General features: G+C 40.5%; 1 protein-coding gene across 1 annotated transcript in view; it reads right to left on the bottom strand.

Annotated features, from left to right (window-relative positions):
- Positions 1-26,181, bottom strand: part of ARGLU1 (arginine and glutamate rich 1) — a 27,116-nt gene continuing 935 nt past the window's right edge. Inside the window, exons 2-6 of the mRNA XM_010831553.1 lie at positions 25,794-26,040; positions 19,851-20,180; positions 17,262-17,487; positions 14,890-14,973; positions 1-848 (exon numbers count right to left, since the gene is read on the bottom strand). Of these exons, the coding sequence (XP_010829855.1) occupies positions 684-848; positions 14,890-14,973; positions 17,262-17,487; positions 19,851-20,180; positions 25,794-26,040 (1,052 nt within the window). The 3' untranslated portion in view covers positions 1-683. The remainder of the gene's footprint in view (positions 849-14,889; positions 14,974-17,261; positions 17,488-19,850; positions 20,181-25,793; positions 26,041-26,181) is intronic.

Genomic DNA, 26,181 nt, shown 5'->3' with positions numbered 1-26,181 from the left:
TGAATTTAAGACTTTACTTTATTCAGCAAAATCATTTATTTACACAGTGGGGAATGCTGGTTTGATTCTGTCAATGAAATAAAAACAAGGTGAACAGAGACAATACTGAATTGTGTATGTATTTTGTACCAGAGGTGACCAACTGTTTCCTTACCTGTGTCAGGAACACCAAGAGCAACGGTATCACGAGACACTGGTTAACAATACACCACAAAGGTCCAGTGACGCCCTGGGCTTCCAATGCAATCACCAACTTTTTCTTTTTTTATAAATATATAAAAAAACAAAAAGTCAGCAAAACCAGCATTATGATGTAGTAAACAGAGTGTAACTCTAAAGTCAGTGGGTCAGTAAAAACCTTATCAGACCATCCGTAGTTTACAAAGTGATCTGTTCTTCCTCAGACCACTAACAGAGTCCAACAGGTGAAAAATAGATCGCTTTTTAGAAGGTAACAATGATCTGATAAGGATCTGACTTATGGACGTTAAGAGGGGGTTGGGAGGTGGGCGGGCAGGGGGAGGGGAGGGAAGTGTAGAGCATAGCCCCTATTAAAACAAGCTAACTTTCCAGATTTTCCAAATTAAAAAAACAAAAAACAAACAAAAAAAAAACCACTTCAACATGAAGCTACCATACAAAGTTTTTCCATATTTCTTCGTAAAAAGTTCAGAGTTCGCAGTCTAATCCTGGGTTTTTAACGAGAAGGACAGTTTCGGCCTGGACTTCCCCTTGCCCAGGATAATTTTTTGTTCTTCTTTTTGTTGACGCTGTCGCTCTTGTTCTAGTTTCATCCTTTCCTCATGAATCTTTCTTTGTTCTTCAACAATTCTCAACTGTTCTTCAGCCTGTAAGTTAAAAGTAAAAAATTAGAATCTTTTATTTGTAATATTCTGACAAATTAATCAAAAGTGGTATACAAAAGTTTATGTTTAAAAAAATCTTGCCTAAGATGACACAGAAGGTATCAGGGAAAAACACTGAGGAAGTCGAAAAGAACTCCTTATAAGTTATTCCAACATTTTCCGATATTGTTTTTTGTGAAAAATATATGAACATATTGTTAGGAAAGCACGTGAACATTTTGAAGATCAAAAGTAGTTTCTATAATCATGCCTTGAGCTCAGTATACATTTTGTCCTATTACCTATTTTTATCTATCATTTTAGTAACCAGACTAACAAACTGCCAATTACGAATCGAGGCATGAATTCTAAAGAGTATTCTATCTACCAATTTAACTAAATTTGTAATCAGAAAGGCATACAAAAATCCTCAATGGTGCTACATTATACTGTCATATTGACAACCAAAAAATAATAAACTTTTTTCTGGAGAGAAAAATAAACCTTTCTGACTTGGCTGACTATAAAACGCTAATTTCAATCAGTTCAGTTCAGTCGCTCAGTCATGTCTGACTCTTTGCAACCCCATGGACTGCAGCATCCAAGGCTTCCCTGTCCTTCAACTTCCGGAGCTTGCTCAAACTCATGTCCATCAAGTCAGTGATGCCATCCAACCATCTCATCCTCTGTTGTCCCCTTCTCCTGCCTTCAATCTTTCCCAGCATCAGGGTCTTTTTCAATGAGTCAGTTCTTCGAATCAGGTAGCCCAAGTATTGGGAGTTTCAGCTTCAGTATCAGTCCTTCCAATGAATATTCAGGACTGATTTCCTTTAGGATGAACTGGTTTGATCTCCTTGCAGTCCAATTTCAAGAAAATTTACCAGAAGGTTTATCTTTAACCTGAAGGTGTACCTCCTGGGTTGGGAAGATCCCCTAGAGAAGGGATAGGCTACCCACTCCAGTATTCTTGGGCTTCCCTGGCTAATTTCAATAGACACCAATAAAATTAATTCCTGCAATAACTTCAACTCCTTCAGTCTCAAGCAACCAACTTTCTGTGTTCTCTACAGATTTCCTCTCTGCACCAAGAAAATTCAGGCCATTCTCACCAGCTCTTTCCTCTTCAAGTCGCTCTTCTCTCCAAAGATACCATGTCCACTTCCTTAAACTCTCAACTAGGTGCAATTCCACTCCACTCTCCCCCAGGGGACATCAGGCAGTATGTGGTGGTGACTTGAGCCATCCCAACTGAGGGTGGCTGCTGGCATCTCGTGGGGAGAGAACAGACTGCCAAACACCCAAAGCACAGGACAGCCCCCACAACAAACAACTCACTCCAAAGTTTAACAGTGCCAAGGTTTAGACCACCTGCTCTAACCCTTGACCTCTGAATCTCAGTTATTACTGAGTTGTCCTCTTCTCCCTATTTGACCTTGATCGTAAAATATTCACTGCATCATCTGAATGGCTTTTTATTTCCAAAGTCAAAAATTCATTGCTTTCATCTCCATTATTCTCCTGTAATTGCTTTCTAGATGGTCGGGGCATGGCACACGCAGCTGAATCAAGGTGTAGTAAAGACTCTCAGGGTGCATGCCTGTGCTTCGGAAACTTTCACCAATACAGACATCCCTAAAGTTCTAACTCGGCCTTAAGGAAAGCATATTAGAAAGAACCCTGGGGATTGAAGGATTTTATATCACAACCTCAACAACCCACTTGAGAAATTTATGAAAAGCACTTTGGCACTAATCTACCCCAGACTACATTTTCACAGCACTTTTATATCCAGCAATTTCATTTTCTACTAGTTTTATTCTATAAATATACTTGCATACATGCAAAATTGAACAAATTTATTGCAACATGGTTTGTAAAAGACTGGAAAAACCCTATAAAAGAAAATACTGCGTAACTGTTAAACCCAGAATTATGTGATACTACCTAATCAAAAAAATCAAACAAGCTTTAAACAGCAACTTCCTTCACAGACAGAAAAAACTATTTCAACTGTACTCAAATTAACTTCAGATTTGAGTGAAGAAAAAGCAAAGGTTCATTTTCATTAAGTCTACAAATACAGGAGATGACAGTGTCTGTGTAGTGGGGGAGCATTATGAAACTGGGATGACTCTAACAAGTGCTATGCCCAGTGCTATCGAGGCCCGGGGCCCGTTGCCGGCACCTGACGATGAACGAGTCTCGGAACCTGAAGCGCCTTTCCCGCCTCTATGCACACACACTCGTAGTTTGTTTATTATGGCTTTAAACTAAGCATATTTTTGGGCAAAAAAAAGAGATGGATTTTCAGCAAACTTATGGTAATCATTTCATAAGTCAAATGTTTAGGCTATACACTAATCTATACAGTGCTGTATGTCAATTATATCTCAACAAAACTGTAAGAAAAAAATAAAAAGTAACAAAACAGACATTTTCAAATAAAATGGTACAGAAATAAGTGTCTTTGTGTAAAGAACATGTATTCCAAAATGTGGCCTGAAATAAGTTTTTTAACAATTTTAATATATTAGGGAAGGCTCCCTATTTGTAAAACACTCAAAGATTTTGTAAAACGGAAGAATTTGACATGCATAAAAGTTGGTTTTTAAGATTCAGTACTTCAATAATCTTGGGGAAATTCTTAATTATTTTTGACCCTTATATATAAAGAATGACTCTAATAGCAATGATAATAACTATGAAATGATCACAGAGTAATTATATCACAGGGTAATTACAAGATGAAATAAGGTAATTATGAGAGTGTACTGTAAAGTACAATACTTTATAAATGCTAGAAATTATCCTTTAAGCCAAACAAAAAATATGAGGCCTAAGTACAGTGACCAAAGAAAAACCATTATTTTAGCTCTAAAATAAGAAAACTATGTTGAACTGATAAAATTACAAAGTCCTTTTCAACTGCAAGTTAATTAGTATGTTGGTAAATTGATAAACCTTGACAATAAAGTAAACTTTATATTAAAAAAGGCTAGTTGAGAAAAACCAGTCTTCTCTCATTTTAACTCAGTGCCTTTCAAGAGATGGAAACCTGACCGGGCATCAGTGTGTGTGGTGGGACTCCACAGCCGCCTGGAAAGGTATTCCTCTAAGGCCCTGCAGCCCTCTCAGCTAACTGACCTGCTGCTCTGTCTCTCATGATCCCGTTTGCAAGCAAGTATGCATTTTATTCCTCTCCCATCTTTGTTTCCAATGTGCACACAAGAAACCATTCTTCCAAATGAGAGGCAGACACACACAGGCGTGTTCGTACCGATGGACAGCACCAAGTTCTCTTACACCATGGAGGCCGAAGAGAAAGGTCAACACTGATGATGTAAGCCAGCCTTCCCGGCCACTGCACCCAGGGCCCTGCTTGGTCTCAAAAAGGTTTTCAACTCTCACCCCATTCAAAAGAACTGCTAAGATGAAATACACAAAAGCAGCATATACTGCCGTAATACAAGGGTCTACCTAGCCCCTCTCCCAGGATCTTTTGTCTCCCCGTCCCTCTTTACCCAGAGGTTCTATTACCTTTGTAAAAATTAACGCTTTTCTAAGCGTTCTCCTTACCCTGTCTACGATTTTGGATCAAGGTTCTTAGCAGCAGTTTCTTTAGCAAATAGCGATACTGAAAACCATCACTCTCTACTTGGAATACATATGAATTTTTATGAAATATGTATCAGGAATGATGGGAAAAAATTAAAAAATATTACAATTAGGAATCATGCCCCTAACTTGGAAATGTGAATTTCTGCATTTTAACCTTCCAAAGCATATGTTTCACTCTGCCATTTTGCAATTTTAACACACCCTTCCCTCTATTAACAAGTATAATACAGGTCCCATTTTAGATAAAAAATGAGTAAAGAGTATTAAAAAGAAAATCTGATGTAATTAGTTTTGACCCTTGGCAAACTATTTTATGTTATTCATGTACAAAGCCAAAAAAAGGGCGGGGGGGGGGGGGGTTTGGCTTGAAAAAAGTAATACCCTCTTTCCCCTCAAGGGCCCATGGCAGTTCAGTTATTCTGACAGACACCTTCTGAGGATATATACCATCACGTACCATCAACTACTCTCTACAGAGAAACCGTGACCACCCTCCCTCTAGCCCCCTTTCTCTCCAGTTCAATTCCCCTTTGCTACCTTTATAACAAACATACTTTAGATAACATCTCCTCTCTCTTCATTTTACCTAAAATACAAACAACTGCTTCAAGAACTGTCTGGTAACTGAGCATGGTATGAAACACTGGGTACAGAAATCACTGCCTTCCAGATCTCTGGAGAGACTGCTCGACGTTACTGCCAAGAGAGAGAGCTGACACTTTCAGGATTTTACCATTCATGTCTTAAAATTTCACAAAAAAGAAACTGTACTCTTCTAGATGCACTTCTTTTAATTCTGTGCCCTAAATTCTCTTTTACTCAGTTCTTTTATCTTGTTCAATAAGCATTCCTTTTGTGAAAGCTTTCTTTTAATGCCTGGTGACCCCCGGCTCTTGTCGTGACCACACCAGGCCTTCCTGGTTCCTACTGCAGATTTCCTTCTCTTCTCTCTCCTCTTCTTCCTCCCTCTGCACACCCTCCTCACTCACCAAGCTCGGCTGTTCTCTCTTTACTATTTCTATTCCCACCTTTTCATGACCTCAGTGGCTTTCTTGTTTCTATAGCCTCTGTCCTTCACACCACACTGCACAATGTCAATACATTTAATGTTCATAGTTTTTAAAAAACAGTTGCCCAGAATACACCAACATAATTAAATCAGTTTTCTACCTTATCATCTGGGAACAAGCCTCTCAATGCCTGAAAACCCTAACTTGCCCACCATTCCAACTCAAATTAAGATATTTAAATTGACCTGTAAATTTGATGCCATACCATGTTTTCCCATCTCTTAAATTGTATAAACATGTCGTTACCAGTCAACTTACATACACTCAGCTCTATTACAAACGTTCTTTTCTATGTTAGTTTCCGGTAGCCACTGTAACATATTACCACAAACTGGACAGCTTAAAACAACAGAAGTGTATCCAGCAGGCAGTTATCACTGCAGCAGAATCAAGGTGCTGACATTCTAGGGCCACATTCCTTCTGCCAGGATCTTCCCGTCTCTGTTCTGACTCCATACCGCTGTCTCATCTGCTTGGAAGTCTGAAACCCTTCTGCCACGGTGTCTTCTCTCTCAGTCCATGTTGGCAGTGCTTCTGCTGATCTCCCAGGCACATGTGGCCATGAGCCAACAGGCTCTTCCACGGGTCCTTCTTGGATAATCTCATCTACTCCTGGCTTCTGCTAAAATGGCTGAGGTAACCTGTGAGTCACACGCCTAACCTTTTTCCCATTATCAAGATGTCCAGTCATACCCTTGGCCTTCTTTCTACCACAAACATCAAGTTCTCATCTAGTTTACTTCCTGGTTCTTTGCTCAATTTCTCTCTTCTTGCATTTTTCATAAATTATGAGAAGAAACAAGACTGCACTTTACTTAGAATTGAAGATCATCATGATGTAAGTTCTACCTCTCGCACAATTGTAGGATACAATCCAGCTAGGTTTCTCCCACTGTATAATAAGGAATTCCTTGCCTCCAGTTTCATTAACATGTTATTTGTTTTCTTCCCACCCCTAACCAGCAGGGCCCAGAGGCACTTTAGCAAGTCCATATTCCTACCTAGAGTCTCTCAAAAGCAGTCCAGGCATTTTCTATCATGTGCCTCAAAATTCTTCCAGCCTCTATCCACTGTCCAATTCCAAAAATATGCCCACATTTTCAGGTAACAAGTTAGCACAAACTAGGTAGGTTCAAAACAACACAAAGTTCATCTGAGGGCTGGAAATCCAAAATCAGCATCGCTGGGCCCATACCAAGGTGTCGGCAGGCTGTGCTCCCTCGGGAAGGCCTAGGGGAGTCCACTGCGAGCTTCTTCCCGGTCCTATGGGCCGCGAGGACGACTTCTTCCATTCTGACCACATCACTCTTGTCTTCAAGGCTAGTATCTTTCAACCTCTCTCTTCTTGCTATCTTCTGTGTGTTCTGTGGTAAAACCTCTTCTAGCTCCCTCTTGAAAGGATACATGTGAAGGCATTCAGTTCAGTTCAGTCGCTCAGTCGTGTCTGACTCTTTGTGACACCATGGATTGCAGCACGCCAGGCCTCCTTGTCTATCACCAACTCTCAGAGTTTACTCAAACTCACATCCATGGAGTTGGTGATGAGTTGGTGAATGTCTGAAGGCATTCAGGGCATAGTAATAATTCAGGATAGACTTTCCACCCCAAGACCTGAACTTATATCTGTAAAACTCTTAATCTGTCATATAAGGTAACATTCTCAAGTTTTGGGGATTAGAACATGGATATCTTTTTTTAGGGGGCTGGAGGCTATTTTTCAGTCTACTACACTAACATTAAAAAGTGCTTTTGGTTTAAGATGGCAGAGTAGAAGGACATGCACTCATCTCCTGTGAGAGCAACAAAACTTTAACGAGCTGTAGAACCACCACTGGAACCCACCAAAAAAGACACCCCACGTCCAAAGAAAAAGACGCTGCAGTGAGATGGTAGGAGGTGCACAATCACGATGAAATCAAACCCCATACTTGCCAGGTGGGTGATCCACAGACTGGAGAATAATAATACCAAAACAGATCTCCCACTGTTGTGAAGGTTCTAAACACCACATCGGGCTTGCCAGCCTGGGATCCAGCAAAGGGACTGGGGATCCCCGGGGAATCTGGCCTTGAGAGCCAACAGGATTTGATCATAGACCTCCCAGGAGACTGAGGGAAACAGAGACTCCAGTCTTAGCACAAACAAAGTTTTGCACACACCAAGACCTAGAGAAGAGGAGCAGTGACCCCACAGGAGACTGAACCAAAACTACTTGCTAGTGCTGGAGGGCCTCCTGGGGAGGCTGGGTCGCAGGGGCTCACCGCAGGGACAGGGGCACTGGAGGGTCCCCTGTAGCGTAAACCCTCGGGGAGTTTGCCACTAACCCTACCATAGAGCCCTGGAGACCCCAGGGTTGGGTCACCTCAGACCAAACAACTACTAGAGATGGAGTGTGACCCACTCCCCCCTCCATCTCTGCCCCAGGCCCAGCAGCAGATAATCAGATTAAAGCTTTCCTGAGCAAGGCCCTGCCCACCAGAGCAAGGCCCAATTTTTCCCAGCACCTGTTCCTCCCATCAGGAAGCTTACACAAGCCCCTTAGCTTCCTCCATCAGAAGGCAGCCAGAAGCAGCCAGAAGAAGCAGTCTCATAGCGGCTAAAACAAAAACCATATTACAGAAAGTTAATCATGATGACAGAGCAGAAAGTTATGTCCCAGATGAAGGGACAAGATAAAATCCCAGAAAAACAACTAATGAAGTGGCGATAGGCAACCTTCCAGAAAAATAATTCAGAATGATGATAGTGAAGATGACCCAGGATCTCAGAAAAAGCATGGAGGCAAATATTGAGAAGATGCAAGAAATGTTTACCAAAGACCTACAAGAACTAAAGAACAAAGAGGGATGAGTAATACACTAGAAAGAATTAACATCAGAATAACTGAGGCAGAAGAACGGACAAAGGGAGGACAGAATATAGAAAAAAGAATGAAAACAAATGAAGACAGACTACAAGACCTCTGGACAACCTGAGGACAATTAAACGCACCACCATTTGCATTACAAGGGTCCCAGAAGGAGACGGAAGAGAGAAAGGACTTAAGAAAATATTTGAAGAAATAATAGCTAAAAACTTCCTGAATATGGGAAAGGAAATAGTCAACCAAGTCCAGGAAGCACAGAGAGTCCCAGGAAAGATAAACTCAAGGAGGTGTCTCACACCCAGACACATAGTGATCAAACTGACAAAAATTAAAGAAAGATAAAATATGAGAAGCAACAAGGGAAAAACGACAAATAACATACAAGGGAACTCCCATCAGGCTATCAGCTGATTTCTCAACAGAAACTCTACAAGCCAGAGGGAATGACATGTAAATGGGATACATTTAAAGTGATGAAAGGGAAGAACCTACAACCAAAAATACTCAACCCTGCAAGACTCTCATTCAGATTTGATGCAGAAATCGAAAGCTTTCCAGACAAGCAAAAGTTAAGAGAATTCAGCACCACCAAACTAGCTTTGCAACAAATGCTAAAGGAACTTCTCCAGGCAGGAAACACAAGAGAAGGGAAAGACCCACAGAAAATAAACCCAAAACAATTAAGAAAATGGTAATAGGATCACATATATCAATAACTACCTTAAATGTAAACAGATTACACGCACCAACCAAAAGACACTGACTGACTGGGGGGATGAAGACATGTGCATCCACACAGTTCCACTTACAACATCACTCTGCTTGACACCCCCAAATTGTATGTAATTATTTTATACTGTTAAGTTAAGCATCTTTCCATTATGGCTTGTAACTGTAATTATCTTTTCTTTTGGGCGGGGGGGGGTCTGGCTATTGACTGTGAAAACTGATAAAACATTTTTACTACTGTGATTATGTAACTATTAGTCAATACCACTGTTATCACAATTGGTCAACAGAAAAATAATCAAACTTTGTATCATCAAAACTAGGATTTATGGAGAAGGAAATGGCAACCCACTCCAGTATTCTTGCCTGGAAAAGTCCATGGACAGAGGAGCCTGGCAGGCTGCAGTACATGGGGTTACATGACTGAGCATGTGTGCATGAGGGTGGAGGGTCATGGGTTGGTAGCAATAAACTGGTAGAACTAAAAAAAAAAAAAAAACTAGGATTTAATAGAAAAACCTGTAAATACTTTTTAAAATCCCCATGCATATCAGAATTATCTCGAAATTCTTTTGAAAAATACAAATGCTCAGGTATTGCCTTTTTCTCCAGAGCTCCAGGTATGTTTCCAATGAGCAGCCATGTTTAAACAACTGGACTATATGATGATCTTTCACTTCTATCTAGTTTGTTTCCTTTTTTCTATCTCATATTCAGCACCCCATTTCCTTGGGTTCTGCTCTGCAGTGTCTGCGCCTCTCTCCCTCTGTGCTCCAAGCCTTTACAGGGGTAGTTTAAAGCTTTCGTATACATGCATAGTATGCAAGCATATATTTTAGAAAACTTGAGTTTTTGCCTAAAAAATTATGACGCTGTTATTCCTCTTGTCTTAGTATGAATAGAAAGCTAGATTTCTAATTAAAAAATAGATGTGCAACAAGCAACAAAGATTTACTATATAGCATAGGGAACTACAGTCAATATAATAACCTATAATGGAAAATAATTTCAAAAATAATGTATGTGTCTAACTGAAGCGCCCTGCTGTGCACCTGCAACACTGAAAGTCATCTGTATTCAACATGTGTACACATGCTTTAAAAAAGTGCTTTCTTGCATCTTTCTAAAAACTTTTTACAGTCTCTCCTAACTGCAAAGTAAGATCTAGTTTAATTCAAACTAAGAATATGGATATATTTCATATATAGTAAACAATGGTACTATTTTTTAAATCTCTCAAACTGGTGAGATACCAATTGTCATGTAGCGCAATGAACATGGGAAATCTCACTATGTGATAAGGGAAAAGGGGGAAAACTATTCAACGTTAAAGAGAAGAAATATATGATAGATCTACAATTTCATGGAACTATTTGAGGGTCATTTTTCCTACTGATATAACCACCTAGAACATTTTATTCCATGCCAATACCTATCACCTTAATTTAGTTTGTTCCCCTTTCTGAATAAGTAAGATTCATATACATTTCAGAACAGTATCTGGGCTCTTCCCAGACACATCACTAAAAAACTGTGCAAAGACCTTCACACAGTTTTTAAGTATTAACACTGAAGAAAATTAAAATTCTCCATCTCATCATGCTAACAGCCTTGCAAATGTTTGGTGCTATCTGTACACTGCCAATACTAACCCGGTGTGCCAAAAAGCCAAGCCAAGTCAATTCACATTTTGATTAATCTTCATTTGATTTTATAAAGCAAACGTGTATGTCCATTAATATTTTGTCTCCTTATGAACAGACAAAATCAAGTATCTTGATAACTTGGAATTGAAATAAGCAAAAATTACTCTTGGTCTAGACCACTTAACATGATTGTCACATAGGAGAGCCCAGCACTTGGCTCATGTTTCTTATTACAGACATTACTGGGATCTATCTCTGTAGTTTCGTCAAGAAGACCTACTTAAATGTTAGTCTAAGTGTGGCCTAAGTTTACTTTCTTTACTAGTTACTCTTTTGGGATCACAACGGTGACATGTATTACTTGTAGAAACTGGAGAAAAGTATAAAATTCCTTACAAGCCTACCAATCTGAGATATCTATTCTCAGCACTTTGGCGTATTTTTCTATTAAATGTGCAAATGTACGCTTCAAATTAGGAAAATCATAGTATGTATGCAAGTTTTGTATTTAGCTCCTTTCCCTGTATTACAGAGTTCTATCCCTGGGTCGGGAAGATCCCTGGAGAAGGGAATGGCAACCCACTCCAGTACGTTTGCCTGGAGAAGCCCATGGACAGAGGAGCCTGGTAGGATACAGTCCATAAGCAACTGAACTGAAAATGGTCATGCCCATTTCCACTCCCAGGACTGTGCTCTGCACAAAGGGTCCCTGTGACCACATCCCTGCCAGCACTGGGCACTGACAGGAGGAAAAGATCTTCAAACGTGGCATGTAGTATCAGAGAAAAAGCAAAGAGAGGGCCATTTCTTTGCTTCCCTACTAAGGAGAGGTTTTATTTTCAGGAATCTGTGACAGCTACTCTCCCATTACTTACCACACAGCTTGCTACACACAAAGTGGTCTTACTACCACAACTGCTACTGCTCTTCCCGTCCCCCAACTCCTGCTGTTTCTCCATCTCTACTTCCCTCCAGGCCTTTGCACTACATTTCATTTCCTCACACTCTGGTCCTCATTCTAACTGTCCATCAGGGTCCAGATCAGAGGTCTCTCTTCCAGGAAGGTTCTCAGGGTGATATGTCAGTTGTCTCACATAATTCATACTCCTTACCAAGCAGTTCCATATTATTAGTTGACTTTTCTTGGAACTGTGCTTGTCTCCACAATTAATACATTAAAGTCTTTAAGAGACTTGACTCCTTTTTATCTCCATATTGTTCTTTATACATTATATCTATCATTTTAACAAGATTTTCAATATATTCCATGTAGAATTCCCTAGTAATGTCTGACTCTTTGTGACCCCATTGACTGTAGTCTGCCAGCCTCCTCTAACCCTGGGATTTCCCAGGCAAGAATACGGAGTGAGTTGCCATTTCCTTCTCCAGGGAATCTTCCTGACCCAGGGATTGAACCTGTATATCCTGCATTAGCAGGCGAGTTCCTTACCACTGAGCCACCAGGTAAGCCCATTTCTTGGTAAATATGTATAAAGATTAAAGAACTGCACTCAAAATTCAGAGGAAGAGGAGAGAAAACAAAAATTAAAGAAACTGCAATATATGTTTTGCAAAATATACATTTTGTCTCCCTACACAAAGGACACTGTAACTTTCCCTGCAAGGAAATGTTCACCAAGAGAACCGAATAAAAATTAATCTTTTCCAATATGAACAGTAACTTATACTTGCAACTTTACTGAACCTAACCAAGAAGCAAATGGACTAATTATGTCCAAATTCTTACCAACTTTCAAATTCTAGCTTCTTTCCCTGTACGACACCTTTCTTTTCACCCAAGTTTCACTGGCAACGTGCAGTTAACAGTAGCGTCACTGCACCATCTGTTAATACTGCCCCGGAGCAGCTGGTCTAAGTATGGTCCAGGGACCAAAGACAGTGCAAACTGTCACTGACCCACAAAAGAGAAGCCAGGAAGCATTTCAGCAACTCCTACAGCACTCTGATCTCAGTTTTCTAATAACGCATCCTAACTGTGTTCTGCAAAAGTAGGGGTCTGAGGCAAACCAAGACAAAAACAAAATCTGGCCAGTTTTACTACCACCTGAGAAGCTGCTCCAGAGTATGTTTGCTCATCTTTTCCCAGTGATGACAAACAGAAGGCTCTAAATTTAAGGTTCGTGTGGGTACACTCTTAGAGGAACACCAGAGGCGGAGGTGTCCCTAGGCACCCAGACAGCCCGGGTCAGGAGGGATCAGGACTGCAGCAGCATATACCCAGTTCAAGAGTCACCATCCAGCGTTTCAGGCCATCCACAACCCAAACCCCTTTACTATCCAATCTCTTACACCATGTTCTGAAAGGAATCCCACCTCACCTGCTGGGTAATTTGGCTTCAGTGTTTCAACCCAAACTACACTGCTCCTGTCTTCTACAAATATCCATGCCTTACAAACCAGACTGCGTGTACCATTCAAAGCTCAACTTGCAAAACTAAAATTAAGAGGCATACTTCCAACTTATACTCTCTATTTGTACTGAGATTTCCTTATGAGGAATTATTAAAAAAAAAAATTATCACATACTTATTGATCAGCATACAGTGATGTATCTTACTATGACTTCTCATCCACTTCACATTCATGGTGCCTCTTCTACCTAAGCAGATATTAATGTCTCTTCCTTGGTAAAGCAGAAGTGAGTCTTTCCTTTTCCTTGTGGCTTTCACTTTAACCAGGACAATGATATTAAATAAGAGTCCTTATGTCAAGCTCAGTAAGTTGTTCAGAATATTTCGAGTTTGGCTCTTATGTGGGGTACATTATCTTGTAAAAGATCATGCTCTAGAACCAACTGCTGGTGGTTTACCTTTCACATTCTTATTCATTATAAACAAGTATTCGCAGTCTTCCCTCATTCCCCCGACCTGGCCATAAGGATCCAGCTCTAACTGCCTTGTCCCACTCTTCGGCCCCATGAACTGCAGCATTCCAGGCTTCCTTGTCCTTCTGTATCTCTGAGTTTGAGTCTGCTCAAACTCAAATTGCTTAGACACTCCCAGATCTTTTTCTGTGCCTTTAGAAACACAGTCACAGAATTTGTTTTTTCTAAACCACTTAAATGGAACCTACATCTTGCTTCCCCCCCAGTCTACAGTGTAACTTAGTGGCAACTGTTTTCCCATGGCTATATTATTCACAACCATTTCTAACTACGCAAAACTTGTCTACAATCAAAAGTCCCTCTTGGGCCATGTTTTCATTCCTGGGCAGGAACTACCACTAACGCTCATTCATCGTTAAGTACATGTTCCTCTATCTTTGATTTATATTCTTACTTTGAAGTAGAATTCCTATATGCCATCTGTATGAGGAAGTTTTCCCTTATAATGTCTATCTTTTTTTGTTTTTGATTTATTTATATCTATACTCCTTTAATTCTAGCTTTCTTTTTCATCATACTGAGTATGCTTCAAAATATATTCACACTTTTAAGTGGGAAAATCCTACTACAACAAAAACTTTATCTACTTTTAAATGCTAGTATATGCTACAAACACAAAAAACTGGAGTACTAAAATACAGAATGGAAACGAAAAACAGAAGTGATGTGTATTAGCTTTTCTATTGAAAAAATTTACTTTGGTATTCTTATGTTGACTTTACTGAAATGTAAAAATTGTATCTCCTTTCATATGCCTATTTCACAATGCCATTATTTAAGTCTCTGTTCTTTGTTAGATTATAAACTTGAAAAACACAAAACACTTTCTAACCTGGTACACTTTATCAAATACTGTCTACTTATTTTGTCTAGTAATTGATAACAGCAACTTATGCCAAGTGAAATATTGCATATTATTGGGTGTAAATACCTTCAGACTTTTGGTTTTGTGTTTTAGGTAGAGAAGAAATGTGAATGAGGTTAGGATAGAAAAAAATTAGGGACAGTTCAATTTCCCCTAGAAAATCTGTTCTAAACCACTGTGAATCCTCGAATTTTCTCCAGACTAACCAGAATTTCTGGCTTGCCCCAAAGAGATTCCTCTAGAGGTAGTAGCCAAAATCTAGTGAACTATTCCTACTCCTGCATCAAATTCCTTACAACAGTCCTGAGAGCTCTGAACTGGTTTTCATGTTTGCTTTATACATACCAGTTTGGCTTGTGCTTCTGCAATTTTTCGGTTATTCTCTTCTAGTATTCGCTCCAGCTCCTCACGTTTTGCACGTTCTTCCTCCTAAAGGGGAGGACATGTTAAGATGTTAGAAAGATAAAATGTTTTTTTTTTAATTGATAAATACTTACTAATCTTCCTCTGAACTTTTTTGATCTGACTTAACAGGGCAGCTGTATAGCTACCTTCTGTCTGACAAATGATAAACTGTGCAGCCACTAACATTTGTTTCTAGCACTAAATTTCAATCATCCCTCCCAGTCCAAACAGCAACCGACTACACCCTCCCTAATGACAGTTTCCTGGCAGTTACTACTAATACTTTAACATCACACAAATCAACAAGGACAACTACAAAACTGGATAGTATTTACCAAATTAAAAAATAATATATAAAAGATAAATAAAGTGAATATTTGTCTCACCAATTATGTATACCTACGTATTCTTTACCTATACTCCTTTAATCAGCATTAAAAGTTGAATATTTACTGTCTTGTCCAGTGTCCTGCAGAGTGTGCTCCTCGGCTGCCATACGCGCCAGCTTCCTCTTTAAAATGATTTGTACTGTTAGCTTGGCAAAACCTGCATCAGCAGCTCAACCATTTATAAAGAAACAACATACAAGGAAGGCTGAGCTGAGGAATGCAGATGTTTATGGTAAGAAGGAACAAAAAATGTAATTCATCATTCCTAAGGCAAACAATTAATAAGAAAAATACATTTACTGTTAGTGAAAAATACAAATGGTAATCCATACTTCATGGAACTAAGGGCTTCTTCCATGGGGAAAATGGACTTAACATTCAGAATTGTTGACAATTTCTAAAGGCAGCTTATCTTGTCATCTACAATCTGAACTGAAAATCAGGAATCCAGGGGGTGCATGGTCAGGAAATAAAATTCTGTAATTTATTTTTTCTTGGAGAATTTAATGAGATTTTATAATGCAAACTATATGAAGACTGCTTGATGGTTTGGGCAGTGTTGAGATCACAGCATACATATTCAAATGATTTTAATATTTGGGAAGACTGTCAGGAGGGTTGTGTCCGTGTAAAAAAAAAATTTGTTAATACGAAACAAAAAGCAAACGAAGAGAAAAAAATCTTCCTATGATTAATAACTCGCTACAAGACAGCACCATTACTCCAAAAGTATCTTCGTCATGAAAAGCACTAATCAAAATTTCATATACTCAATTGCAGAGGCTGTGACATCCACTAAATATAGACATGTATATCTAGTTAAAGACAGCACGAGGGAAAATGCATTTGAAAAACTATGCTTACTGGAAAACAAAGATTTAATATAAGGTCAACTTTTCCACAATAATGTCAAGATTAAAAATGACGATCAATCACATTATTTTGAATAAAACATTGAAGTTCAACAAAATAGAACTACGGGTTTTCCTATGGCACACATCAATGGAATTCAGTTATTATGCAACTATGTTGAGGGACACTCAGTGCTGTAAAGTAATTTGCCTCGACTGTTTCAGTGACTTTCAGCAAGTTTTAGGATCCTGGAGTAATCAGTGCAAACAAGCCATAAAGCTTCAGTAGCAAATTACTGTCTCACAGAAAGACATTTTCAACTTCTGCTCCAGCTGCTGATAAAACAAATCGTGTGTTTAGCTTGACTCCAGACAAGGACAACCTGTTCCTTCATAACTCTCTAGAGGAAAAAAGGAGTTGTTAGTAGATACTAAAAAAGTGGATGAATATCTGGACATTTTTCCTAAAAAGATCCTTGAAACACATTAGGAAAATGGAGGGCCTTATGATCAGAATGCTAGAATTAGTCCATTGTGTTGAAGCAGGATTTGGGGTAGGGGGCAAGGAATAAAAGAAGGAAAAAAAGAAGAGCAAGAAAACCTATTTATCAAAAGCAGGTGCTGTCACTCAACGTTAGGCCCTGCTCTTTTTAATCTGACTGAAGGCAAAAAGCCTCTCACAGTCTAGGCAGTAAGAGTGATGAACAGAAAAGAAGAACACATAACCACAGGTGGATTATTAACCTTTTCCCTTTACCACTCCCTGTCTCCCCCCACCCTCCCAAAGAAAAATGTAAGTCCTGCAGCCATGGCAAAAGTTTCAAACACTTCTCAAATATGTAAGCCAGTTTCATTCAATCAAAAAGTATCCTTGGATAGTTTTATGGAAATAACTTTTAAGTATCAGTCAGCACATCTGAATAGGCTAAAAAATTAACTTTCACAGCAATGTTAAGTTTAGACGAGAAAGGAATGAGTCTGTATTCCATCTCTTTCTGAACTGAGCAGGAGGCACCCGACACTGAAAGTTTTGCCATGGACTGTCTCTACTTTCCCAACGACCGAGCGTTACCTCTCTGGCTTTTTGTGCTGCAAGCTCAGCTTGTCTCTGTCGCTCGAGTTCTTCGAGCAACTGCTTTTCCATGATGCGCTTGGCTTCCTCCACCCTTCGGAGAACTTCTCGCTCGATTTCATCCTTCCTTTTCTCCAATTCTTCCTCTACCCTTTTGGCCACCAGTTCTTCCACTCTTCGTGCTGTTTCTTCCTCGATGAGTTTTTCTTCTATTTCCTGCTGCCGACTAGCAAACAAAGTGGGAAAAATGATTTTGATAATATAATAAACGAAGAGTTGAAATAGAACTAGTTCTAAGTCTGTAAAACAGAGTCCGATTATATATTTCCATGATTTTACAACTCATTCTCATGTAACATACAAGGAAAAGATAAATACCAAGAGGTCAAGTGATACCAAAATTCAAATAAATATAACATCATGGTTTTTTCTTCTGTCACTTTCTAAAGTAAATACAAAAAGACTAGTATATACAAAGAGCTTAATGCCTTAGCTTTAGGAACCACAGAGTAAATCTGAAACAGGAAATCTACTTAAACTATCAGCTTTATAATGAAAGGACAAGCTATTAAATATATGATTTGCTCATCTGCCAATCCATTTAATCTAAGCCATGAATTACAGAAAAATTAGGAGAAACTTATGTAGCAAGCAATTCAATTGATTCCTCCTCCCCCACTACAAGCAAGGTAAGAATAAATACAGATCCAAAGAAATTCACAGTGCGAAAGCAATAGTACTTCAGCTTTTAGACAAAACACAGATTTATTTAGCTTCACAACTCTTCCCTTTAATGAACCTGTTCTTTCTTTTGTTAACTGTCAATTCAAAGCTCTACCAAATATGGGGAGTGCTAGTCACTCAGTTGTGTCTCTTTGCAACCGCATGGACTGTAGCCCACCAGGCTCCTCTGTCCATGGAATTCTCCAGGTAAGAATACTGGAGTGGGTTGCCATTTCCTTCTCCAGATATGGGGAAGTGGATGAAATGCATTTGTATCATCACTTCTACTAAAAAGTTCAATGCACCATGATATTGCTGAATTATTCTAATCCCATTTAGATAATATATATGAACTTATTTACTCAAGGCGAAATTCGGTGCTGAAGATATTGACATTTATCAAGGCACCATGGTGGAAACCTCGCACTATACAAGTCATCTCCAATATGACAGCCACTAGTCACATGCATCCAGTCTGAACTGAAGATTAGTAAAAAGAAAAAAATAAAGATACAGAATATATTAAAATTAACTTCACTAGTTTCTTTTTAATCTGACTCACATTACATTTCTATTCAACAGCATTATTTGAGACAATCTGTGCTGAAATGAATGCAAGACTCTGAAAGTATACCTAAATACTAAGAGGTCAATCTATTAACACTTCAACTTTCTCACAACCACAAAATTAAACAAAATCTGTAAACTTTCTATCTTTTGATGACTCATATGTATGTATGAAGTCATTCAATTTATCTATCAAGACTTTATAGTTTCTAAGTGACCTTTAAATATCCTAATCCACTTCAAGTCAACTATTTTGGGGGTGATTCAATTTCCACTAAGGTGCTTTCATTCTTAACTCCTGTTATTTATTCAGTGATACCATACTAACACCAGCATATCTTACATTCCGATTCATATCTGTTTCTGCATTTATAATCTCTACGTATTTCTGCCAGGGAGATAGGAGCTTCTTGAGAAAGCATAATTTGTTAGGTTTCAGATATCTGAAATAACCATTCTGAAGATTCTGTTGCTTGCCTCTTAACTATCTCTTCCCAACATTACATTATTGGTGATTATAATTGGAGGGGAAAACATGAAAGCCTAACATGTACTCTAACTATGCTCCTTTTCCTTTTTTAAGTTTCAATAAAATATCGTATTAAGGCAGTTCCAATAAGCCTTCATCTACAGCAGCTCAGTAAAATAGAACAGGTATTTACCTCAGCACTAAAATTGAGTGACCAGAATATCTAAAGGAAATCAGGCAGTGACTTCAATACAAATTAAAACTACATTTCAAATATAACCATGTTGTTTCTCTACTTCATCCAAAGAGAAAGACAAACATGAAAAGAAACAAGCAAGGCTAACAACTGCTGAACCTGTATGAAGTATGAGGATTACAGTACTCCATTTTGGTAAACTGGAAAGCTTTCCTAACACCAAGTTTTAAAAGTACACACATAACCTGTACACGTTCTTTTGTTAGTTGGTTCTTATAAAATTAATAAATGTGTAAGTCTAGAAGAAATTTCATTTAAAAATTTCAAAAATGGTACAACTCAACTCTTAAAAGGACACTATAAGCCAAGTTCCAATTAAAAACTTTCCACACAAAGTAGTAAAGAGGGAAAAGAATGGGATAAGGCTTTGAGTTAGGTTATCAGCAGAAAAGCTGCCTAATTAACTAAGGAGTTTGGTAAAGATGGAAGAGATCTGACATATATTTAGTGTTTCTGACAAGCAAACAGTCCCTAAATGACAGCAATACAGCACAATGGCTGATGGGGCCACATTTCCACAGATTTGGTCAGTAAGTACTAAATGAGCCTAAACAAATTCAGTGTTATTACTTACAGCAAAAGCCACACCAGCATGGTATCAGCTCCCTGGGTCTCTGCTCCCACTGATGGCCACCAAACCAGAGGGGCCAGGTGACATGCCACACATGGTGACAAGCAGTGTAGGCAAGAGGCAGCTGCGGCTAAGGAGTCAACTCTATAACTACAGCTCAGCAGTTTCACAGTCTCGAGGGGAGGGCAAGCAGAAACTGCCAAGCTTAACTGAAACCAGGAGATGGGAAATGGTCCAGTGGACTTTCTCACAAGGCTGCTTATCTCTCTCTGTTCCTGGAGGAACAGGCACCCCCACTCCGGACTGTAATTAGGCCTTGCTGCTGTGCCCGGTCAGGAGACAGGCAAGGTCAGGGCACCAGTGCAGAGCTGCCCCCTACAAGGATTATCAATGATATAATCACTGTTATTCTTGGTAAGGTTAGAACTGCTATTTCAGCAATCAGAAAAAAGTAATCAATCTCTAGATCCAGCTCTGAAAAAGTTAAAAGCCCAACACTGTTTTAATTCCCCTCCCTCCACACACGTGAATCCAGAAACTCAATGACACAAGCACAGGGGATTAAGCACCTGAGAGACAGGACAAGCCTCTAGGAACCACCCACTGTGCACTAGGTGCTGTGCTAGAAGCCACAGCCTGGACTTCCAACTGTGACTCTGGATCCCTTTACTCCACCGTTCTTTTGTCTGGATCCCTTTCTTTGTCTGTCTTCCCACAAAAGCAAAGATATATAGTATAAAACTGAATAAAACCTAATACAACATAACGTTGCTGTACCACTCAGCTGAAGGAGGGTGGGATGGGTGGATAGCTCTTAAAAAAAATTGAGTTCATTTTTACTGATGACAAATTTATTATCATAATCACTGATAAGGCAGCTATTAGGCTGACTTTCAAAAGAGGCACTGAAACTTTCTCAGGAAAAGAAAAAAAACAACAACCCAATTTCATCACTAGTATCTTATGAAACATGTCACTATAATTACTGCATACCCATTCGTTAAACTTTGGTCATAGGAGTGTCATTCTTGATATTCTTTTCTTTAATTTTTTCCTCAAAGTCCTCTGCTAAATTCATCCCCTTGTTAAGAACCTGACACTGATGAAAGGGGTGAATCAAAACCAAGTTTTCTCCATTGTCTCAGGTCTTTTAAAAACACTGATCACAATCAACCTTAAAACGGCAACCACTAGAACAAACAGCAAAGGCCCAGCAACACAGCACCATTAATTCGAGTGGGACTTCGCACAGAGTATCACGCAATATTATTTTAAGTCTTTAAAATGTACAAACTCAGTGCAAGGAGCTTAATTCTAGGAACTGCTTCATAATATTAGCAAACAGTATTTACTCAGTACTGACTACTCTGCCCAAAGCTTTATACACCACATCATCATGTACATCTCTGATGGGCTCTGAGGCAAAGCAGGTGGCTGAGGGGTGGCCCTCAACCTAGCTGCCCCACAGGCAATGACCTACTCTGCATGATTTCCCCAGACAAATGTGGACAGCAAAGGTATGCACAAAAACTTGGCTACAAAATACTTTAAAAATTGATAAAATTCTTTTCAACATCAGCCTGATCTTTCTCCCTAAAGTTCTTCTCAAAGCCCTATCCTCCCTGATATGCAGTTCCAACACACTGAATTTGCTCTCACAATAAGCTCCCAAGTATTCTCAGAATCTATCTAAGACCCCAGTTCACTTCAGATACTCTCATTTAGAAGGCGCTCAAAGTCATGCAGTTGAACACTAGTTACTACGCCACTACTATCCTGATTTGTTGCAAGCCATTTTTAGTCACTCTTTCCCCAACAGTTATTACAACAGGCATAAAGCATCTCAAAATAAAACATGAAAATAAGGGTGCAGAAGCAGAGAGAGAGAGCAACACTGAATGACTAGGACATGAGGAGATCTTTCCAACTGAATTATCAACCTCAAAATTGAGAAAAAGAATTTTTTAATTTTAAGGTCTGCCTTTTATTGTATTAAAATTATGACTTACAAGGTCACTTCTTAAATTCACCAGGTTCAATCTGGTTGCATGTATGCAAGTTACAAACAGCATTATTGAGTCTTACTGCACACATAACAAATACCACCTAGGTACCCCAAATGCACTATTTCTAACCTTCACAATACACATGAGAGCTATCTCCATTTTACAGATAAGAAATCAAGCTCCAAGGTAGGTAGTTTATTCAAGGTCTCAGAAGTGTAAATGGCAAAACAGCCTGGTTTCCAATCTTACTGAGACTTTCTAATCGCTAAAGCCCAATCAATTTTAATTTTGCTGTCTCTCTCCACCCCACACTGGACCTCTCACCAGAAGGTACACTCGACAGTGTATCTTCCACTCCTTCTTCACTCACTGCCTGACCACGCACTTTCCTTCTGTCCAATGGTAATCACAGACATCCCTGTGACCCCCGCTCTTCCCCACACTCTCCCTGGGTCATTCTATCTAGGATCAAAGGTTCTCAGGTTTCAGTCCCCCACTATCAAGCTTGGATAAACTCACTATATTCAAAATCTAGTGCCTACATTGGAAGTGCCAAGTGGAAACTCCCTTTATTTCTCCCCCTCCACCATGCACCAGGCTTCTGACATTTTACCTGAGTCTGACCCACAGTGTCATGACTTAAACATCTGGTAGCTGAGGTGCAATGGCCACAACAGAGGCAAGAATATGCTTTACTTCCCTTATGTTTCACATGAAATTTTATTTGCTCTAAATGTTTCTTAAATCTGTCCCTTTTGTCCATTTCAACAACTGCTCCTTCACTACTCCTATGTGTATTTACTGTAATTTATCCTACACAGCAGTTGATCTGTTTAAAAACAAATCAACAACCCCACACCATTTGCCTGCTTTAAACCCTTCTGGTTTCTATGACAAAATTCAAGCTCAGTAATTCAGCCTACAAGACCCTTCCCATGATTCCCAGCCTAAATCTACCTTTCCAGTCACTCCATGACTTTCGTACTTACGGAATTTCAAGTCCATATTCATATCTTTACTCCACATTAAGACCATCTGCACCTCTCCCTTTATTCTGGCAGGGGTGGGGGGACTCCCTCCCTGGGTGCCCACGTATCCTATGGCAAGCCTGACAGTCTCCTATCTTTATCTGCCACTCATTCCTCAAGAGAACTAAGGTGTTGAGCTGTCTAGGATGCCTCCTTTTCACAGTCCCATCACTATCACGGAATTTACCACACTGTATTATAACCTACCTACCCACCTATACATCTTCAAGCTAGACTGAGATCCTGGACGGTCAATCATCTTTCAGAATAACAGCTCTTGGCATAAGGCATGAAAGTGAAGTTGCTCAGTCATGTCTGACTCTTTGCAACCCCATGGACTGTAGCCTACCAGGCTCCTCTGTCCATGGGATTTTCCAGGCAATAGTCCTGGAGTAGACTGCCATTTCCTTCTCCAGGGGATCCTGGAGGGCCAATCAATCTTTCAGAATAACAGCTCTTGGCATAGTGCTTGGCACTTCTCAAATGTTCCGTAAGTATTAGATGAACAAGCTAACCAACACAATTTGTAGATAGACAACTACTTCTGCCCATTCCCACGGCTGTGAAACCTAGACCTTTCAATTGTCTCCTCTGCATTAGACCATATTAAGCAGTGCCTACTGCAAGAGACACAGGTTCAATCCCTTGGTCAGGAAGATCCCCTGGAAAAGAGAATGGCTGCTGCTGCTGCTAAGTCACTTCAGTCGTGTCCAACTCTGTGCGACCCCATAGACGGCAGCCCACCAGGCTCCCCCATCCCTTGGGATTCTCCAGGCAAGAACACTGGGGTGGGTTGCCATTTCCTTCTCCAATGCAGGAAAGTGAAAAGTGAAAGTGAAGTCGCTCAGTCGTGTCCGACTCTTACCGACCTCATGGACTGTAGCCCACCAGGCTCCTCCATCCATGGGATTTTCCAGGCAAGAGTACTGGAGTGGGGTGCCATTGCCTTCTCCGAAGGGAATGGCTACCCATCCAGTACTCTTGCCTGGAGAATTTCATGGACAAAGGAGCCGGTGGGCTAGTGTCCATGGGTCACAAAGAGTTGGACATGTCTGAGTGACTAACGGCAGGACACACAGGAATTCAGTTTAAGGTGGATGCTAGTTCTGCCCCCTCCTCCCTTCATACAAGCTAATGGAAGTGTGCCTCCTCTATCAACTTGTAACTACATAACTGCTCTATGTTCTCATTTCATCTCTGGATTTCTTCTCTGTTATTCGTGTTAAGTCTGCTAAATCCTTCGAACTATTCCTCCCATACGTATGTATGGGAGCTTTCTAGTCTTGAGCTTTCTAGCAAATGGCAAACCATTACTCTTTGGAGGTATCCTTTGGTTTCATATGTAAATATTATCTCAGAGATGTCTTAATTTTTTTAAATACTCATACGTTGATAGTTATTTGAGAGCTACATCTTTACAAAACTGGATTCTATGTAATCGAAATTTCCTCTGACACAATTATGGGTACTTGGTGTTCATACAATCACTGACATTTCTAAGGAAAAATGAAAGCATTTCCATGTTTTAAAGGAATGCAGTGAAGGGACTCTTCAGGTAATGCTTCCACGGTAATATTAGTTTTCTATTCTCAGACCTCTTAATGATTTGCTTTTAGAAACAAGCCACACTGCAGAGAAAGTTAAAATCCCTGCACAATCAGTATACAAGAAAAACTTGGCTCGGGAAAATTCAACATTCAGTAATTGTCTTGCCTCACGGGCACGTTCGAAACATGCATTCAAGAGCTATGGAAGATGGCTGGTTAAACAGGTAGAGTCAGCAAGTCGAATTCTCGGTGGGAAAGAACACCCAAAGCATCAGAGCACCATAGTCTTGAACCAAAACAGAACCCTATACTTTAAAACCAAAATTTCATGATTAGACCGTATTATCCCAAGCCATTTCATTAGCTTGGGACTATGTGAAGAAAGCTGAGTGTGGGACAATTGATGCTTTTGAACTGTGGTGTTGGAGAAGACTCGAGAGTCCCTTGGACTGCAAGGAGATCCAACCAGTCCATTCTGAAGGAGATCAGTCCTGGATGTTCTTTGGAAGGAATGATGCTAAAGCTGAAACCCCAGTACTTTGGCCACCTCATGCGAAGAGTTGACTCATTGGAAAAGACTCTGATGCTGGGGAGGGATTTCGGGCAGAAGAAGGGGAGGACAGAGGATGAGATGGCTGGATGGCATCACTGACTCGATGGATTTGAGTTTGAGTGAACTCCAGGAGTTGATGATGGACAGGGAGGCCTGGCGTGCTGCGATTCATGAGGTCGCAAAGAGACGGACACAACTGAGCGACTGAACTGAACTGAACTGGATGTGCACCTAGTCTTAGATCAAAAGAGAACTCGAGAGGTGCCTCTTCTACATGGGATCAATGCAAAAGTAAAAGCAAATCTGTCTTCTCAACAGCAAGTACACCACAAGGGGAAACAATAGGCTTGCACCAAAGTGTGCTACAGAGAACTATACAGCAAAATGAATAAACAGTACAATTGCCTGGTGGCTCAGAATTCGCCTGCAATGTGGGAGACCTGGGTTCGATCCTGGGTCGGGAAGATCCCCTGGAGGAGGGGATGGCAACCCACTCCAGTATTCTTGCCTGGAGAATCCCCATGGACAGAGGAGCCGGGCAGGCTACAGTCCACGGGGTCTCAGAATCGTACACGACTGGGCGACTAAGCACAGCACAGCAAAAGGAGGGAGTCAGCTTTGCTCGGGATGGTGGTTACACAAGTGAATACACGCGTCAAGATCCATCTTACTATACACTTAAGCTTCGTACGTTTTGCTTTTTACACCTCAAAAAAAAAAGGAGGCTCAAGAAGGGAGAAGCGACCACGACATCACTCAACAGGAGGAACACACGGAAGTTCAACGCCTGGTTTTGGAGTGTTTTTCTTTACCCCGAGAATTCGGGTCCTACGTCTCCGACGCGACAGAGGCCCGCATCCCTCGTCAGCCTCGGGGGCCGACACGGCTCCCGGCCCGCTCGGAACTGCACCCCCCACTTCCGGGACTGGCGGCCGCCGCCGCCTCCTCTCGCGCCAAAACGCGATCTCCCCTCCAAGCCCTCCCAGGCTGGTCCCCGCTGTCTTCCTCCCCAACCAACTCGCGGGTAGGTCCTGACCCCCGCTATTCCAGACGCCGAAGCTGCAAGCCCGCGGGGCCCGGTTCCGGCGACTCTTCTAACCTCCTCCCCCCCCCCCGACCCAGCCACCGCCTGCCTCCTCGCCGCCCCTCACTCCCGCGTCACCCCAGTGTCCCCGCCACCCCGCTACCTCTCACCGCCCG

This window comes from Bison bison, unplaced genomic scaffold, assembly GCF_000754665.1.
Source record: "Bison bison bison isolate TAMUID 2011002044 unplaced genomic scaffold, Bison_UMD1.0 scf7180017864527, whole genome shotgun sequence".
Lineage (NCBI taxonomy): Eukaryota > Metazoa > Chordata > Mammalia > Artiodactyla > Bovidae > Bison > Bison bison.
Note: the sequence above shows the minus strand (reverse complement) of the source record. Positions and strands in the feature narration are given on the sequence as shown.